Below are 18,640 nucleotides of genomic sequence, written 5' to 3'. Positions count from 1 at the left end.
AGAGTCTGACACTGTTTCCCCATCTATTTCCTATGAAGTGATGGGACCAGATACCATGATCTTAGTTTTCTGAATGGTGAGCTTTCAGCCAACTTTTTCACTCTCCTCTTTCACTTTCATCAAGAGGCTTTCTAGTTCCTCTCCCTTTCTGCCTTAAGGGTGATGTTATCTGCATATCTAAAACTCTACTAAGTCTACACTTAAGAGGGTCATTTCTTTATGTAAGCACAATCTCATTTATGAATTATACATGATATGTAGTTTAGGATCCATCTACATACATTATGCTTATAACTGCATGCTGCTGCTGCTAAGTCGCTTCAGTCGTGTCCGACTCTGTGCAAACCAATGGACTGCAGCCTACCAGGTTCCTCCGTCCATGGGATTTTCCAGGCAAGAGTACTGGAGTGGGTTGCCATTGCCTTCTCCTGTAACTGCATAGTGATACACCAATTCAACTTACTGCTATGGGGGAAAAACACCATTTAATGAGACATGAAGACAAAGCACAAACCTGACTAAGGGGACACACGCTGTGGACCACAGCACGGCTATGACCAGAGCAAGTGAGGGGACGGGGGAGGGGAGATGGATGGGTAAACTACAGCCTCGAGGGCTGGGGGGGGATCTGGATTCATGACGACTAAGCAGACAACAGGATGAGAGAGGGAATCAAAACCAATGATGAAAGCAGACACACTGTCAGAGAACTCCAACAGCAAGGAAAACATGCAGAACTGTTCTTTTCCAAATATTCGGAAAGAAATCAAGCATGAAACCACAGAGAAATCGTCAAAGAATTTTAAATATCAACTAATTAGCCAATGATGCAAATTATAAAAACAGTGTGTCAAAAGACCACAAAATGGACTAGTTACCACTTCACAGGCCGCTAAAATGATTCGCGGTTAATTTAATTATAAGCTGACTAACAATGCAGCTAACATGCAATGGGTGGTAACAGAAAACAGAGACAATACAAGTCCAGTTACAAAGCAGGATGTTGTACACGTGATTTCATGGGGTGAACAGCAATGCACTCACAACACCTAAGCTAAACACGCAAGAAAGCTGGAACATGTGCTTTAGAGCCACACACTCTGTCACCAAAAGCCCTAGGTCGTCATCCCAGTTTTAGACTCGGAAAAGTGAGGCAGCCCGACGTCTTCCCTGGGGCCCTGGGCCCTGGGCTTTTAACCTGGTTTCACACGCAGAGCTGGCCTGAGCGCGTGGCCAGGTCCATCAGTAAGCAGACCAATGTAGATTCTTGGTTTTGTTCCCACCGCATGCCCTGCACCCTGTAGCCAGGCATCCCCAGTGGAAAATCTGCTGCACGGCTTTCCCATGCCATGAGAGCTGCCTATGGTTACTTTCACGAAGCTGTCTGCTCCCTGAGAACAGAAACTTCCCTGCAGCTGCTGTGCCCTGCACAAGGCCAGGCCCAACGTTACAGAGGCAGGCTCTGGCTGAGTTCATGATGACGTGCTAAGTGGTGGTCCAAATATCAAGACTAATTTGTCGCTGTGCCATTGTGGAATGATTAAAGACGAGGCAGTTTAAAAACTTTTAGACCTCTGAGCGTAGCAAATGTACCTGATTTTCTTCTGGGTATAAAGAGAAAAAACAAAAAACAAACAAAAAACAGCATGCTGGGGGAGGGATGCGGCAGGGAGGAGGCAGTCACATACCAGAGTCATGATGCCCAGCTGGTCTCCCTCCTGCGCCAGGCTCTGCTGCCTCCTTCTGGCCTTGGGCAGGGGCGGGCAGGAGCCAGCATGCGAGGAGGTGGGAAGCAGGTTGAGGGAGCTCACTGATTTAAAACGACGGAGGCTGCCTAAGCTCCCCCTGCCCTCCCTGCTCTCAGTCTCCTCGGCCCGCTGCTCCGTGTTCTCCTTCTCTTCTTCGATCAACCTAAAATAGAATAAAAGGCGTCACCTGCCTTTGTCAGCAGAGGAACCTGTCTGGACAATAAATTTGGGCTGGCATTCTGTGTCATGATTAGCAAATTCCAGAAACAGTTGCTCAATTAACATCTCAGACAAAAGGTTCTACCTTTCCTCTTTGGAATATTCTCAAACTTAGAATAACTTAGCCTTGAGTCTTACAAACTGGCCCTGACCATCCACGCTTGATTTCACTTATTTACTCTAACATTCTGAAGGGGCCCTGGTGGCAACTCTCTTTCCTGTGAAGAGATACCTCAAGTTGACAACCCTTGCCTCCCCTGCTCTCAGGACAGAGATGCACGTCAAGTGCCTCAAGTCTTTTCCGCTGGGAATCAGGAACTCTGTATAATCAAAACAGCAATTCACAAACAAGCTGCAGTTTCTAAACACAAGTCTCCAGACCAGATGAAGTGCTGAGTTGATCTTTTTTTTTTTTTTTAAGGTTGTATACATACAAACGCATCACTTGATGAAGTTCTCCACCAGCTTTGTGTGAGTTTCTGGATTCATGTCAATGTGCTGCATTAACCTAGAATTCACAGTTTCTGCTCTTCTCCCCTAATGTGTGGTGGATGTTTTTATACAGCAGTTTAAATATACGATTATGCAAATACAATGATTTTCAAATTAAAATACAAGATTCTTACAGGAAGTAAACTCCAGCTTCACTTCAACTCATACATCTGCAAAGTTTTTCACTGTTGATAACAAGTTGATGGACAGAATTGACCGTTTACATCAAGTCAACTTGTCGCATAAGGAAAAATGACTTTTACCTGAAAACTTGCTGTAAAAATAAAAATATTAATCTATAACCGTTCCATATTTCCTGCAGGGATGCAGAAAGACCATCTTTCTGAGCTCGTCTGTGCTCAAACACGGCCCACAAAGCTGTCTGTCTTGGCGTGAAATGGGCAGGTGACACCACCTGCGTTTGCTGGTTGTCCCGTTCACCCCCTGCCTCTCCCCCGGAGCCCCGCGCTCGGCCGACAGGAACGGGCACCTCGGCCTGGGCTGACGTGATGAGACCAGTCTGAGCAGCAGCTCTGCCTGGTCCTGTGCAGGGTCACCGGCCTGCGGCCACTCTGAACGTGGACTCGGGACACGGGCATAGCTGGGCAGGTGTGGCACCAGGCAGGCCTCGGGGCCCCCAGCCACCTGGCTGCACCCAGACCCAAGGCCCCCTGCTCACCACGAGGCAGGCCTTTGGATTCTATCCTGTTTTGAAAATTGTTATACCTGCCAAGATGGTGTCTAAAGAAAACATCTTAAATATACTGAGGAGATGAGAAAAACTCAAACACATGTCCTTGGACCACTGTCTTACAACAAGCCAATCTTCATACTACATTAAGTTAAAAAGGAAAAGGCAGATCTGAGTGGGAATTTGCCAACCCCAAAACCCCAGCTTTCACCAGGTGGCTTTTCACCAGAACGTGGGGGGCTCTGAGGGACACAGGAGGGTCCACGGGCCGCAGGGGACACCGCCTCGGCACCTCACCCACCTTGGGGCTCAGAGCTGAGGGGGGACACCCCACAACGCCGCCCCCCCCGCCCCCACAGAGCGCTGACACCACACCGTGGACAGAACGCCCCGGCTGCCCGAGCTCTGTAATCAAGGGCCATCTCAAAACTGAAAATTCTTGAAGCAGACCTGAGGTCAGGTTTCTTACTATGGAACACTCAGACGTCCCTAGGAGAAGACAGCTCCTCAGAGAAACCGAGTTTCTGGGGAGCTGAGTTCAGGATCACCCACCGGATCTCTTCGTTGATGGCGTCCAGCTGCTCCTGCATCATCACGGTCAGAGTCTTGGCATTGGCCTGCCTGCTGGGCGACAGCTGAGTGGCCGAGCTGAAGAGGGTGACCCTGTCGCCCTCGTCGTCAGACATGCCCTCGTCACTCTCAAACACCTGGGCCACATCGGCCAGCATGCTGGCTTGCTGCGTGCGCTCCCAGTCCTGCTCCTTCGGGGTCTGTACCTGGGCACGAGAGGACCACGTCTCGTCAGCGACATTCAGGGCAGCTCAAGTCTATCAGGAACTGAACCCAATTTTACATGGAAGCCCTGACTGTGGATAAATGGGCCATGCTCATGAGACACTGCCATCTCTTAAGCGAACAGGACTCAAGAAACAGGCAGGGGGAGAATCCAGTTCCTAGATGGCCTGGTGACACCCAGGTCTCAGCGTGGACGGCAGGCAATCCTATGAGGTTATTCACAAGGGTGGGCTGATGGAGTCAGAGACAGAAACCGAAAATTACAAAAATATATCCATGCCTCCATCAGCCAGGCTGGAAGAAAATAAGAAAAAAGAACCCTTCAGCTCGGCAGCCACTGGGTCCCTATCAGCGGTCATCACTGGTACCAGTTCACCAGAGTGTGCCGTCCTCGCAGGCTCCCAGTCCTCCGTTTCCCAGGCTGGTCTGAACACCCACAGAGAGGCGCAAGCAGGGGCAGCCAGGAGACGGGAGGGCCAGCCCCTCCGCGGCTCTCCTCTCGGGACACAGGCCCTTGGGCTGTTCTGGGGGATGGCTCCTCGCACCGCAAGGCTGGCTCTGTCATCAGAGACACATGGGATTGTGCCTGCGGTGCCCCGTGCCACCCTCCCGCTCTCACACCTCACACCCTTGTCTCTGCAAACGTCCCCCCTGCCACACTGTCACCCAGGTCCTGCCTTCTTTCCCAGACATGACCTCAAAGGAACTGAGGGGCAGCCTCGAGGTGCTGGCTTGCTGGCTCCCTGTCCCCTGTGGCCAGTGCCCTCGCCTCCTGTCTTCGTCACGACCCCGCCCCAGGGCTGGGCTACCCCATTCGCTGGCTCCAGGACCACCTGCCATCATTTCTGCTCTGCTCCAGCGAACCAGCTGCCTATGGGTTCACCCCCATCAAGCCCGGTCGGCATGTCCTCTCCCTTCTCTCGCCTTCCAATCGCACAAGGGGAACCAGCAGATTCCTCCTCCAGGGCTCCCTGCAGCGCCCACTGCGGGTCTCTGAAAGCTCCTTGGGAGTGGCCTCTACGGTCCCCCTCCCCGCCCGGTCTCCACTTCTCTGCCAGCAGGCGGTGAGCCCCGCCCTGCAGGGCAACTCCCCGGGGGCTCGAGGAACCCATGTTACCAAGCCCCCTCCCTTCCTTGCCCTCCCCCACGCCACCCCCCCACCCCCAGCATGTCTCTCCCTGGGCTCCAGGCCCTGCCCTCCCTGTGGTTATTCCTCAGTCCCTTGCGCCCCTTCTCAACCTTGGAATGCAGGATGCCCCACAGCTCTACCCTTGCACCCCATCTCTCTCCACCGGCACCTGCCTGGTGACTTTACCATGCTCGTGCCTTTAAATGCCATCTGTACGCCCATGACCCCAAGTCCACCCTGAGCTGAATGAGTCCTCTCCCGGATGCAGGCCGGAACACTCAGCTGTTCTCCTGACACGTCCCCGGGACACCCCATGGGCTCGTCCACCTCAACAGGGCTGAGGCCCGGCTCTTAGCTCCCCGCCCCGGCAGCCCTCCTCACCTCAGGAAACAGGCTCTGGCCTCGAGCTGCTCAGGCCTGAGCCCAGGCTCCTCCCTGATGCGGCCCGCTCTCTCCCTTGTCCCCGCTGGTTGACATGACCCTTTTTCTATCTCCGAGTGGCTACTTCTCTTCCTGCCTCCGGGTCTCTGGTTCAAGGTCACCCTCCTGGTGTCACCTCACTGGCCACCCTGTTTACACACGATCGTCCCCTCCTCCTTGGACAACTCAGGCACTCTGGTCTCCTTTCCCTGCTCATTACTGTTCAACAGGCTGCGCGGGTTTAAAAAGGGGTCCACAAATTCTTCCATCCTCCTCCCTTCAAGAGGCAGAAGGGGCAACTCCTGCTCAGCCCCTGAGCGAGGCAGGACTTAGCAGCTCACTCTCGCAAACATAAGTGAAGGTGTGCGGCCTCCAGACCAGGGCGTGAAGGGCCCCGGGCTAAACCCCGCACTCTCGCTCTCAGAGGGTGTTCCGAGGAAAGCCAGGCCATGGGAAAGCCACACGGCAGGGACCTCGGCCTGTCCCCAGCAGCCAGGTGAGTCTGAAAGCCTGCCATCCAGCCCTGGGGTGCCTTCCCGCGTCTGTGCCCTCAGGAGGCCCTGAACCAGGCCCGCTTGCTACAATGCACAGGCACTGAGGACTGTGAGCTGCTCCCTGGGAAGTCACTAAGCTTTGCAATGATTCGTTACGTAGCAGTGGATAAAGAACACACACGGTTTTTAATTCACTGCTGGAGTCCTACTTCTGACCATGTCTGGCCCAAACTAACTGCTCACTGAATGTGGAAGCTCAAAACACAGACATGTATGAACAAATACATGGCATGAATGAGGTGAAAACATAAAGGCACTTAAACTTCCAATGAGAATTCCTCTCACTATAAGCTGATGGATATGTGTATCCATTTACTCGTAGGACGATTTCAAAACTGTGCTAATTAGTACCATGCTGGGCCTCACAATAGGCCACAAATTATTAAAATTGGTTAAGGAAAAAAAGCATGCCTTAAAAGTAAACTCTTAGCCAGAAAAAGGAAAATGGGAAGACGTAAAGCGACCTATCAGCGCTTTGTTCCAAACCCACCTCAGGACCACAGTGTGAGGGGACAGGTGCCTCACAAGGTGCCCACCAGGGATGGGAAGGGGGCGGTGGGGTCCTTGCCTCGGATGGCTCATCGTGCAACGCTGCCAGCCGGCCTTTCTGGGGACACCACAGCACCGCCCCGTTGCCCAAGGAGTCTGCCGGCCGGTCCGCCACAGGGAACCTGAGGTCCGGGGAGCTGCCCAAGTGGGGTCGGCTGAAACACACGGCAAAGAGCAGCACTGTTAGAAGAAAAGAGAGCTCACTCTGTCAGACGGGCCAAAGCCTGTCCATTTGGAAGATCGGCAATTTCACAGCAAAAGGGCCCCCGGGAGGGCACTGCCCTCCTGGCTCCAATAGCAACAGGCCGCCCGCTGCTCCGCAGACACTCAGGGCTCATCCCCAGCAGCTGGAAAACTCCTGTATGTGGGGAAGGCAGTGCTGACGCGAGGGTGTGGAGCTGACTAGGACAGGATCGGCTGTCTGGGGTTGGGGCGTCCAGGGTCCCCCTGGAGCCCGCTCTCAGGTCCCAGGGCAGGGCCTGCACCTGTTCTGCTTTCCCCTTGGCACCCCACCTCCCCTTCGGCCCACGCCTGCTCTGACCTCCCTCTCCCACGGGAAGTCCGTGGATCACAATCACCGGTCTGCCTGGAACACTGTCTGCACAGCTCTCAGTGTTTTTAAAGGCGCCTCAGACAACCCGCAGCAGAAAAGCCTCAGACCCACAGCTCGGAGCTGAGCACCATTGGTGTCTCCCATTAAAGCAGAGGTGAGCGTGTCACCGGACTCTGGGCTGAACAAGGCCCAGCACAGATGCTCAGGCCCTGAGCACTAAGGCCTGGGCCTGCAGGTGCCAGGAGCTCACTCAGCAGGGGCCTGCTGGCAGGCAGGGCGGCCCCGCCTTGACTGTGAGCCGCCTGCACTGCAGGACCGCCCGGGCTCTGCTCAGTCTTCTCTCTGGGAAGAGGGGGGTGCCTTCACGTGCAGGAGTCCCTAAACCCAGGAGACAGGGCCTTCCTCCGAGGACAGGACACCCCATACGCTGCAGAGTGGCCAGGGCCGACCACCAGCTCAGCCTGCTCGGGGTCACACGCTGCTCTGCTCGACGGTTTTGCAAGGAACACTGTGCTGCACAGGAGATGGAAGTCTGGAATCTCCCGGAGCCACACCTGTCCTCCCTCCCGTCTCCCCTCCCTCCTGACAGAACTGTTCCCTTCTCTGCTCCACTTCCACCCAAGGGCCTGGGGCTAGAGCACACTTGGGAACTGGGTGGGGGGTACGACACAGTCCCGCTGTGGACTGCGGGCCCTCGAGGGTCCTCTGAGGGCCACAGAGGCCTCCGGGTTGGGTCGCCCCCCAACCATCGCCTCCCAGTCCCCTCGCGGGGTGCAGCCTTCATCTCTCTCCCCCTCCTCACCCGAAGCTCTTTCCTCCGGGAGAAGGTCTCAGAGACAAGGTGACCAATTCCTCTGGGAGGTCCCACCAAATACGCCGTGCCTGCCCTGCCTGGGAGCCAGTTTTCAGTCCCCACTCCCTCCCTCCTGAGGCAGCACAGTGCCCCCCACCCAGCCCACACTGCCCACAAGCCCCACTCCGAGGCCCCACCTGTGCTGCTAAGTCACTGCTGTGACCCCTCCAGAGCTGCCTCCTGGAGACACCCCTCCCTCGCACCAGCCGCTGTGGCCCACTGTCTTCAGAGCACAGCGGCTCCTCCTGCCCCGCGGCTGCTTCCTCTTCTCGTCTCTCACTCTCACTGACACACACGGGACTGGTGACCAGGCCCCAGGCTTCTCCATCTGAAGCCCCCAATTGTGTCAGGCCTCGGGTCCTGGCACCAGGTCCCTCCTCGTTACCCAAAAACCCCCAAGAGGAGGAGGCCGTGTCCACCTCCTCTTCCTCCACTGTCTACGCAGTCCTCCTCACACTCACCTCGTCCACCCTGGGAGCAGGGGTTCCCCACCTCTGACAGCCCCAGCCCCTCACCCTGGAGGAGCTCTGCCACCAAGTCCGGCCACGTCCCCTCCTGTTCTACAGGGCACGTGCTCTGCTTGAACTCCACCCGCCGTGGTTTCAGACACAGGACCAGTTTCTGGCTCTGCCTTTGTCTCAAATGACATCTCCTTTTCTCTAGAAGAAGGCTGGGTGGGGGCTCTGGACTGCGAGGATCCCCTAAGCACACAAACACAGAAATATGCGTATGGGCTCCAAACTGTCTCCTAAGTCAGGCTGCAAGCAGTAGTCGATTTCCTACAGATGAATGAATGTCACCAGTAAGCACTTAATCACCTTTGCTAGAGTTTCTCTCTCACTTGTGACCGTTTTCCGTGAAGAAGCCAAAGAAACATTTAAATACTCAATAAGAATTACCGCCCCTCTAACAACGAGGAAGAAAAAAGCAGGATGCTCAGTAATCTGCTCTCCTCATTCACAAGCCAGGTGATTCCTCCCACCGCAGTCAAAAGACTACAGGTCATTAACCTTCTGCGACTCTTCAGAAACATCGGTGTCACAGTCTGTCAGGCCCCTCAAATGAATACGCCCAAATATCAACTGGTCGGCCCCCTACTTCCAAACCTCTGCCTGTGGTTTTGAGTGTTGTCAATCCTGTGACTACCACTCCGTGGTACCAAGTTTGACCCTAAGGAACGATGCTTGTCTCTTCCCTCTCGCTGGCCACGAAGCTACAGGCTCCTTGAGGTGCGACCATGAGCAACACCCAGTCATACTGTCCACACACCAGACAGGCCCTTGTCACACTCGACAGCGCTGAGGGGAGCTGCCCGGGGGAGCAGCCTACCTGTGGTGGAAGGGAGCCCCTCGCAGTCTCGTCTGGTCCACTTCGGCTCTCAGGGGTTCCAGGTTTAGAATCAGCTGGTCCTACGAAACAGCAAATGACACAGCCTGCACCGCTTGCTTTCTGGATGTCAAGTGACTTGCACCAAAATGTGCAGAACAGGTTACGTGAGTAGGTATCAACTCCCAACATTTTAATTCTGAGAAAATGTTCTCTAAGAGTCCCTAGCAAATGGAAACACTCAGAACAATATTAACCCTTATAAACCATAATGAGGAGGAAGTTCCATCTCAGGTGTAGAAAAGGTTTCTCTGGAGGAAACATGGCAAGCCATTAACAACGATGAAGTCTGTAGAGAGAAGCTGGACTTCAGGCGGGGGGTTCGGGTCAGGGGGACACGACTCACTCTATTGCCCTCCCTTCTCTCACTGCTTTCAATTGTCTCCATGGAGCTCACCTGCATTCCTCACATTCATTCCTCTACAGCCCACTTCACTTGCTCATGGGGTAAAACAAGTCAAACGGGCCAAGTCTGTGAGTCACTCAACTCAACCTGGAAGCTCTGTGCTGTCGGCCATGGCAGTCACTCGCCTCGTGCAGCCCCTGAGCACGTGAGACAGGCTGCTGCAAAGCCCGATGTGGAAATCACACAGAGGATTTCAAGACTCGTGGTGAAAGAAGGACATCGAGTAGCCCGCTGGTTTTTAGGAAATTTTAGATTGTGTAGGTGGCTCGTATTATCTTTCTGACGCACAGCACAGCCCACGTGAATGGCTCACGCTTTGTCTCAGCTCTTGGGTGAATCCAGAAAGGACTACTCAGAATTCTGAACCACACACAACAGCCACACACTCTAAATCCATCTATAATGCAAACACATTCAGTGTTCAAAACCAGAAGTGCTATACGTGTTACAGCAGTGGATTCGCCATAAGGAGAATGTAACTCGACGTCTGCTAAGCATCTGCTCAAACTCATGTCCACTGAGTTGGTGATGCCGTCCAACCGTCTCATCCTCTGTCATCCACTCTCTCCCTGACTTCAATCTTTCCCAGCATCAGGGTCTTTTCCAATATGAAAATTCATATTAAAAAACTGGAAATAATTACCTCAAACAATTTTTAAATGCAATAACAAAGTTGCCAAGTCTGTGTTTTATAAAATGAGCATCAATTTCAAGGTTTATAAAGCTGTTTCAGAACCTACTGTATTAAAAAAAAAAATGGAGAGAAGACAAAAGAATGATCTATTTGAGATTGGCTCTGTATGAGAAATTGCTGAGACGAACTGACGGGACGGGTCATGGGTATTTATTATACTACTCCATCCACTTTTGTGCATGTTTGCAATTTTCCATCGTAATACATTTTAAAAGTTTATTTTCTGTTAAAGCAGAGTCTTCTCCAGCAACACAATTCGAAAGCATCAATTCTTCAGTGCTCAGCCTTCTTTATGGTCCAACTCTCACACCCATACGTTACTACCGGAAAAACCACAGTTTTGAGTATATGGTTTGAGTATATGGTTTGTCGGCAAAGTGATGTCCCTACTTTTCAATATGCTGTCTATGTTTGTCATAGCTTTCCAAGGAGCAAGCATTTTTTAATCTCATGGCTGCAGTCACCGTCTGCAGTGATTTTTGAGCCCAAGGAAACAAAACCTGTCACAGCTTCCACAATAAGGCATCGGCCTTCAAAGATTTTTAAAGCAAAACAAAAGTTGACTTTGAATTGGCTTAGTCTAGTCATAAACAGCATCCCGATCTCAACAGCCTCTGAGCAGCAGTGATGAAAGTAAGAAGTGCACCCCTGATCGGGAGATATTGAGCTCTCCGCCTAAGCGGGGAGGGCGCCTCACCGCGGGTCGCATGATGGGAGTCAGAACCACTGCCCCCTGGAAGCCCGCCTGTGAGGCTCTGCAGTCCAAGCCCAAGAACACAGGTATGGTGGGGACAGTACTGACACGTGAGGCTGGACCCGGGATCCCCACTCCATTTCCTGGATGGTCTGTATTGCCGTGTGGCCAACCTTTCCGGGAAACCTCTCTCAGGACTCGGTGACGCGAGCCTCCACCATCACCCTTTCCTGTCGTGATGCGCCTTCTGTCGCAGCACAACTGCGCTTCTCCTGTCTAGAGGCAGCCATCCTACACACACACCGTGTCTGGACCAGCGGTTTGGCATGTGGGACTCCAGCGCCACGTCCGAGGCAAGCAGGCTCCACACCTGGGCGCCATGCCTTCAGTTTCATGGGCCCTGGGCTGGCACCCCAGGTTTGTCTGAGGGGCAGTCGTGAGGTCCACCTGTATCCCAAGCAGCTCCCCGGACTGGCTGGTCAGAGCAACAAGCAGCCTCTTTGAATGTGGGGAGGCCCTGGCTCCTGCCCACTGCCTATGGGCGACCACCTCTGGCCCTGCTCCCGAGGAGGTGGGTGCCCGGATCAGCAGATGGGGCCACACAGGCACACACTCGATGCCAGAGACGGGAGTGGTAGAGAAAGGCAGTGCTGGCCCCCGCCCAAGCCACGTCTCCTGCCCAGACGCCGCCTCCCCGTCAGCACAGGCACCCGCTGCAGCTCCTTGTTCTTTTCCTCCAGTTGGGCCTCCATCTGGCGCAGCCTATCCTCCATGCTGCTGTGTCTCTCTCTCCTGCCTGTCGGCCAAGAACAGCGTCAGCTCCGCTCACAACAACCCTGTCCTGACGGCACGCGGGCTGTGATCGCAGGGGCGGCAAGCGGGCCATGCTCTGTGCGAACCACGGGCCCTGGGTTCGCGGGGGGCACGCCCGCATGCCTGCTCACACAGCCTGCGCGGCTTCGTGTGTGACACATGGCTCACGGAGGGGGCTGGTGACCAGCTCGTGAGAGGAGACGTGCTCCCCGTGCCCCGGGCCCCACACCCACGGCCGCTGCGCTCCCTCCTCGGACTGCCTGTGGCGAGCCCACGCGGGCAGCAGACAGCGGCAAACGCGAGGCACACGTTCTACCTTCCTAAGCCGGGAAGGAAGTTCGAACCGTTTAGCCTCCTGAGTGGTAGAGCTTCCGGAAGACAAAAGGTCGGACTACAAGGCCGACTGGGGATGGACAGCAGAGATGCCAGGGGAGAGGAGAAACCAAGCCTGGAGAGGAGGATCACAGCAGAAGGGTGCCCCCTGGCGGCTGTTAGTGACCCTGCTCTGGGAGGGTCGGCGAGCACGGGACACCGGCAGCCTCCCGCGACGTGATGGCCCCTCGGGCGCTCACTGAGCTCCTGGCAAGGCTTCCGACAGCCGCGTCAGCACAGACCCGGCCCGACTCTCTATGTTCAGCCAGTGCCCACCGGCAGCGCAGGGCAACACCTTTCCCGCCACAAGGACAGGGTGGCTGGCTGGCTGCCAATGGGGTCGATGCCCCCAGCAGCGCCACATCCCACGGACATGGCCTCTCACCCGCGGGCTCCTGGGGACGGCGAGTGGGGAGTGGGGCCTCGGGTCTGCACGTGCCCTGCTGGGACTTCTTTAACAAGTGTATGGATAATGACTTAAAACTGTGTTCATTACAGAGCTATTTTGGCCATCTCTTAAACGAGAATGGGATTTTTCTAGGTCCCTATCCTGCTAGGCTTTGAGTGGCTGACTGAACTCTGAGCAGCAGTGACTCGGAGCTGAAGCGTCCTAGGGACACACACAACTCGGGACAAAACTGGAGGGAAATTAACGTAGGGATGACGCAGAAGTGGGGCCTGCCTGACACTCAGGGAGCACTCCCATCTCAGACGGGCAGCACGACCCCCGCGTCTGCGCTCCTGTGTGGACTGAGCAGCACCGGCAGGGGCGCGGTGGGAGAGCAGGGGAACAGGCCCTCCCTGCGCCCGCCCCCCAGGGACCCAGAGCAGCACCTTGGAGAGCGAGGCCACCCTCTGCGCCTGCTCCGCCTCCACCTCGGGCAGCGTCTCTGCCCTCCGCAGTCTCGGCTGCAGCTTCTCTACCAGCTCCAGGCGCTCCTGCAACTGGCGGTTCTTATCCTCTGTCTACAAAGGGAGAGCACAGGATCAAAACAGGCCGAGAGGTGTAGCCACTGTCGCTTTAAGCAAGCTGAGACAAAACCTAAATGCACGTGTCTAGTGGATTCATTCTGTTTCGGAAGCTCCGTCAGGGTAAATTTTCTCTCAGTGTTCCTGGGCTTGGGCTCAGTGAGCAGAACACCTCCTGCCAGAGTATTTGCTTTTCCTAAACGTTCCCCAAGGACGTCTTAAAAAAAAACAACAAATTCTTATATATTAAAGAAGATCTGTAGAAGCTTATTCATTCTTATTGACAAGTTAAGGGAAGAAGGGTTCACTACGGACCCTTCTTAAAACATCACCAGAATCATCACTTAGAGGGAACCCTACCGACCGCAGATGGCTACGGGCGTGTAAGCCAAAATATGGCTTTCATCTCCTCTGAAATACAGACCTGATAAGAGCGTGCCTGGTGAAATGCCAGTCAACTAGTATTTGTAAATGCACGATTATTCTTTTAACAGATCTTCTTACTCTGAAAAACTTTCAATGTAGAACAGACAGATTCTTTTTTAAAAAAGAAAAAAATTAAAGTATCTATAAGCTCAGGTTCCTGAGAGGTTAGCATTTGTTTCTAAGCAGCTTTCTTACTTTTTCTGTGTGCGTATTCCTCTATGTACATACACAAACAATATGCTGTGCTTTAAAACCCTCAGAAAACAATAGCATATGGTACATAGTATTTTCTGATCTGCCTTTTACAGCCATTATTTTGTATATCGTAATGCTTTTAGTTAGCATTCCCCATCATACATTTCAATGGCTTTCTAGTATTTAATTTTTGTGGTGGGGACAATGATACACTTTGGCACACACCAGACTGACTCACTTTGTTTTGGAGAAGCCAGATTTGGTTTTCCTGGTTAAATCCTGATTATCTGAGACCACTCGGGAACAGGAGCGAGTAAGGCTCACCAAACCACAGGAAGTAGAATCCCTAATCAGACCGGAGCTCTAACCCTGCCTTCTGTCACAGTGACCCCAGTTCCCAACACGCAGCCAGCTGCCGTGAAGTTCCCTGCTGCTCTCGACTCTTTCGGTAAAAACTCTAACAAGCCAACAGATTCACGTTCAAGTAAAACAAAAGAGTCAGGAATGGAATTCCACAAAATGGTTAAACCAAGTCCCAAATAATGCAAACCTGTAAGTTGCAGTCACCCGCAATTTTTTAAAAATGTATTTCCTTCCAGTACAGCTGATTTACCATGATGTACATCCACACTTTTGAACACAGTATTTTAGGGTCATAAGAACTTTACACTGGGACTTGATTTCCAATGTGGGAGTCACATGAAAAGATCTTTACCTTCCTTCCTCAGGAATTCACTACTATATAAGTCAGACACAGTTCAGAAAGGCCATTACCTGTCGATGCCTAGAATCCTTATTTGCAATTTCATTTTCAAGTTTATCATTGATGTCGTCCTAAGTTTCAAATCAAACATAAAGTTAACGTCCTCAAAATAAAAGTCCTAGACACGGCAGTTTTCTCGGACGTGAGCAAAAATGCGCCTATCCCAAAGGTCACATTTGCCACGATTGGCACCCATCTGTCTTAACGTTCTGTCCAGCCACTTGGTTGACCAAGCTTCTTTTCTACATAACAAACCCAAACAGCAAACGAAAAGTATACTAAACTACCCTGTTATTGCAAGAATTCCAGGAGGGAAGGTATCTGGCATGAAGTCAGGACCTCTGTCTGCTACACCATACAGGCGGGCTTGACCCAGAACAGGGAGGGACCTTCAACAGATCCAACGGGGAGCTCTGAGGCTCGTTTCCTCGAGTAAAAGTTGGAAAAGTCTCATGCAATTTCCTCAGAATTAAAGTAGCATATTAACGAGTGGAAACAGAAGTCAAATTGTACACAACTGGGAGCAGCCTTCTCAAGCCTAGTTCTTCAAAAGCAGACTTACACCACATGGATGAAACGCTCAAACCAGGACCAGAACTTGCTGCTGGTGCAACTCCTGTCCGCCACCTCAAAATCCACTTCAGGTCCCTCCCTGGTCACTAAGTAGCCAATGTGGGCAAAGTCCTAACTTTAAAAGTGTAAGGTCTTGTAAACGCTTTTTCTAGAGATCTATACGTATTAAACTCTGACACCTAATCTCCTGTTGTCAAAGAGTAGTGTGAATAGCTTATACAAACCTGTGCAAATATTTCTGTTTTGAGTTCTCACACAGAATTACTCACACCAAGCTACTAAACAAGTACACCTGCTATACCACATGTTGGAGGGGTTCTCTCTGAGACAGTCTCACAGGGGAGGGTGTAGGCAGGGTGGGTGCTGTCTGTCTGTGCACAGAGGAGAGGCGAGGCTCACAGGAAGAGAGGCCTGAGTCCCCAGCACTCTTCTGTTTTCACAGTGACCGCTAGGGAGCTTCTCATAAATCATGACACCCGCAGACACGACCGCCAGAGACATCACGATTCCACATGGTTACACAGCTCGGGCCTGAGGATCTGAGCGTGAGCAAACACCACTCGACTTGTCTGACCGCCGGTATCACTGTCACACATCCCTTCACGGAGCGGAACCTCAGAAAACTCGAGAAGATGGCCAGGCAAGCTTCTTCAGCAGAGCCCACACAGCATGCTCCCATCTCTCCGAGAGAACGGGCTCCACAGGTGTCACCAGACTCGCCTGAGTGAATCAGAAGCAAATTTCAGCATCATCAGGAACATATTCGACAGGCAGTTGCCGGGGGGGGGGGGGGAGATGAACCGGGAGACTCGGGTTGACATATATACAGCACTGATACTACACAGGAAGTCAACGAGTGAGGACCTAGTGTACAGCACAGGGAAGTCTACTCAGTGCTCTGTGGTGATGTAAATGGGCAGGAAATCTAAAAGAGAGACAGATACATAAATAGATAGATAGATAGATGACTGATTCACTTTGCTGTACAGCAGAAATTGACACAGCAGTGTAAAGCAACTATACGCCAATAAATGAATGAATGGATGAATGAATTTTTAGAAAAGGAACACAGTGGGCCCCGTAGAACTTGTGGAAAGGAGGAGTCCACACCCAGGGTGCAGCACAGCGTCAGGGCTGCCCTCGTGTTGCTCCACTGCCAACAGACTGCCTGGACCAGGCCTCTTCTCCCCCAGAGACCTCGACGCAGAGGCAGGGAGGCAGCCAGTTGCGGTCTCTCCAGTGCTCTGCTCTTACTCACGCAGCCATCCCAAGGCTGAGATCCCCGGGAGAACAAGAAACCCACATTCCACCTCAGGACAACAGACACAGCTGCAGTCACTCACTTCGCGGACGTCCCGCTCAAGTTTTCTCTTCCTGTCCTTGGACTGGAGGAGGTCCTTCCTGGCCGTGTCCAGGTCCTCCTCCAGATGTTTCATGTGGGCAGAGAGGGCTGCCAGGCGCTCCTCCATCTGCCTCTGCTCCCGCAACTGCCTCTGTATGATTTCCTGGAGCTCTGTCTCCTTCGCCAAGCCGTCCGAGGGTCTCTAAGGGGGAAAGGAAGCCTTACACAGCCTGGTTTTGGGAGGGAGGGAACACAGTACTTCCGGGCAATCTGTGAGGTCAAAACTGCCTTCTGCGCTCTGGGAGCTCACAGGACCCTCACGGCCACTCAGACCTACATGGTGCATCGGTGAGAGGTCCCAACAGCCCCGCACAGACTGGATGGTAAGACGAGAACCAGACAGAGAGCGAGACCAAGGACTTGCCTTTCCATTGGCGCTTGGCATGTTTTCTTGCTCATGATGTACATCAAGCACCCTGTCCGTTAGTATCTTTTCCTGGTTATTCTCCTCTGAAAGAATCATCTGCTAAAACCAAAACATTGAATCAGAGTAAAGAAATTAAGTAAAGACAGCAAAACTCCACCTGGAAAACTCAACTCTAAACTGAAAACACAACATAAAAAGAAAATACATGGTGATGCTATCCATCCCGAATACCACCAGGTGATTCGAGTCAGAATTTGTCTTCTACTGGACAAAGGGGTACTTAAGAGATCCTGCAACTCTGAGCCACAAATCTAGTTTACTAGTCATTAAAGTAACCCTGGTGGGCGGGTCCTCAATCAGAAAGATAAATAACATCTGATGCCCACCACTACAGCCTTCATTCTTTTTTAAAATGAAAGGATTCAAATGACAAACCCTTCACGGAAATTACACAAAGACCGATCAAACTTACCTCTTTATGTGTGGCACCTAATTCTTCTTCGAACAAACTACAGCTTTCGAGTGCTACTCGTAATCACACTCTCAACTCAAATAAAAGGGGCCGAGTCACTGTGTGTTGATGTGTGTATATATGTTAGTATACTTCTTAGTGTATACTCACCCTAATACATGGGTACTGTCACAGAATACCTTTAATGTCTCTCATTGATCTTAACGTCAAGAGAATCTGCTTGTTAACAGCTTTAAATTCTAAGTTTGAGAGAACAAAATGTTATCCTAAATTATTACCCAGTTTTTAACTGCAAGTTGATATACAGAATATAATAAATCTTGAGACATTCATGCCAACGAATACTTTTTAACTGGGGGCTTCCCAGGTGGCTCAGTGGTAAAGAATCCGCCTGCCAATGCAAGAGGGCAGGTTCGATCCCTGGGTCAGGAAGATTCCCTGGAGTAGAAGATGGCCACCCACTCCAGTATTCATGACTGGGAAGCCCCATGGAGAGAGGAGCGTGGTGGGCTACAGCCCACAGGGTTGCAAAGATTCGGACATGACTGAGCATGTACGCAGGCAACGCTTTTTAACCATGACTCTGACTTCTTACAGAAAAAAAATGTATATACAAGAATTCAAGACGCTCAAAACTCAACTAGTTACATAAATATGTGCATCATCCACCTAACAAGGCAGCAAGTGTACAAATCCAGGACGGCCGGATGGCTGGTACCTTCTCGTCCAGGGCCTTGTGGTGTTCAAAGAGCAATTTCAGCGCCCTGAGCACCTCCACCTCACTCGTCATGCCGGCTGGGGACTGCGCCTGCCGCTTGCGCGCTGTCATCCCGACGGGTGGCCTACATCGGGAAACCAGGCGCTCCAGGAGCTCCAGCAGCAGCTGCAGGGCAGGGCCAAAGGAACACCTTCAACCTCATGCTCGAATTCCGGGCCGATAACTCCTCTCAGCCTCACGCTATACCCGGAAACATGCTAAGGCACGTCGGAATCCCGCCAGTGCAGTCGAAAGTTAGAGTGGACTTCCCCAGGGGTCCAGTAGTTAAGACTCCACACTTCTTCAAGGATCATGGGTTTTAACCCCTGGTCGGGGAACTAAGATCCC

The 18,640-nt window shown here is 52.4% G+C and overlaps 1 protein-coding gene across 1 annotated transcript in view; it reads right to left on the bottom strand.

Moving 5' to 3' along the window:
* Positions 1-16,834, bottom strand: part of LOC129632894 (liprin-alpha-1-like) — a 141,991-nt gene extending 125,157 nt beyond the window's left edge. Inside the window, exon 1 of the mRNA XM_055554635.1 lies at positions 16,638-16,834. Within this exon, the coding sequence (XP_055410610.1) occupies positions 16,638-16,763 (126 nt within the window). The 5' untranslated portion in view covers positions 16,764-16,834. The remainder of the gene's footprint in view (positions 1-16,637) is intronic.
* Positions 16,835-18,640: the final 1,806 nt, after the last annotated feature.

The sequence above is a fragment of the Bubalus kerabau genome, chromosome 18 (assembly GCF_029407905.1).
Source record: "Bubalus kerabau isolate K-KA32 ecotype Philippines breed swamp buffalo chromosome 18, PCC_UOA_SB_1v2, whole genome shotgun sequence".
In the NCBI taxonomy this organism is placed as follows: Eukaryota; Metazoa; Chordata; class Mammalia; order Artiodactyla; family Bovidae; genus Bubalus; species Bubalus kerabau.
The sequence above is the reverse complement of the archived record's forward strand: the minus strand, read 5'-3'. Positions and strand labels throughout refer to the sequence as shown.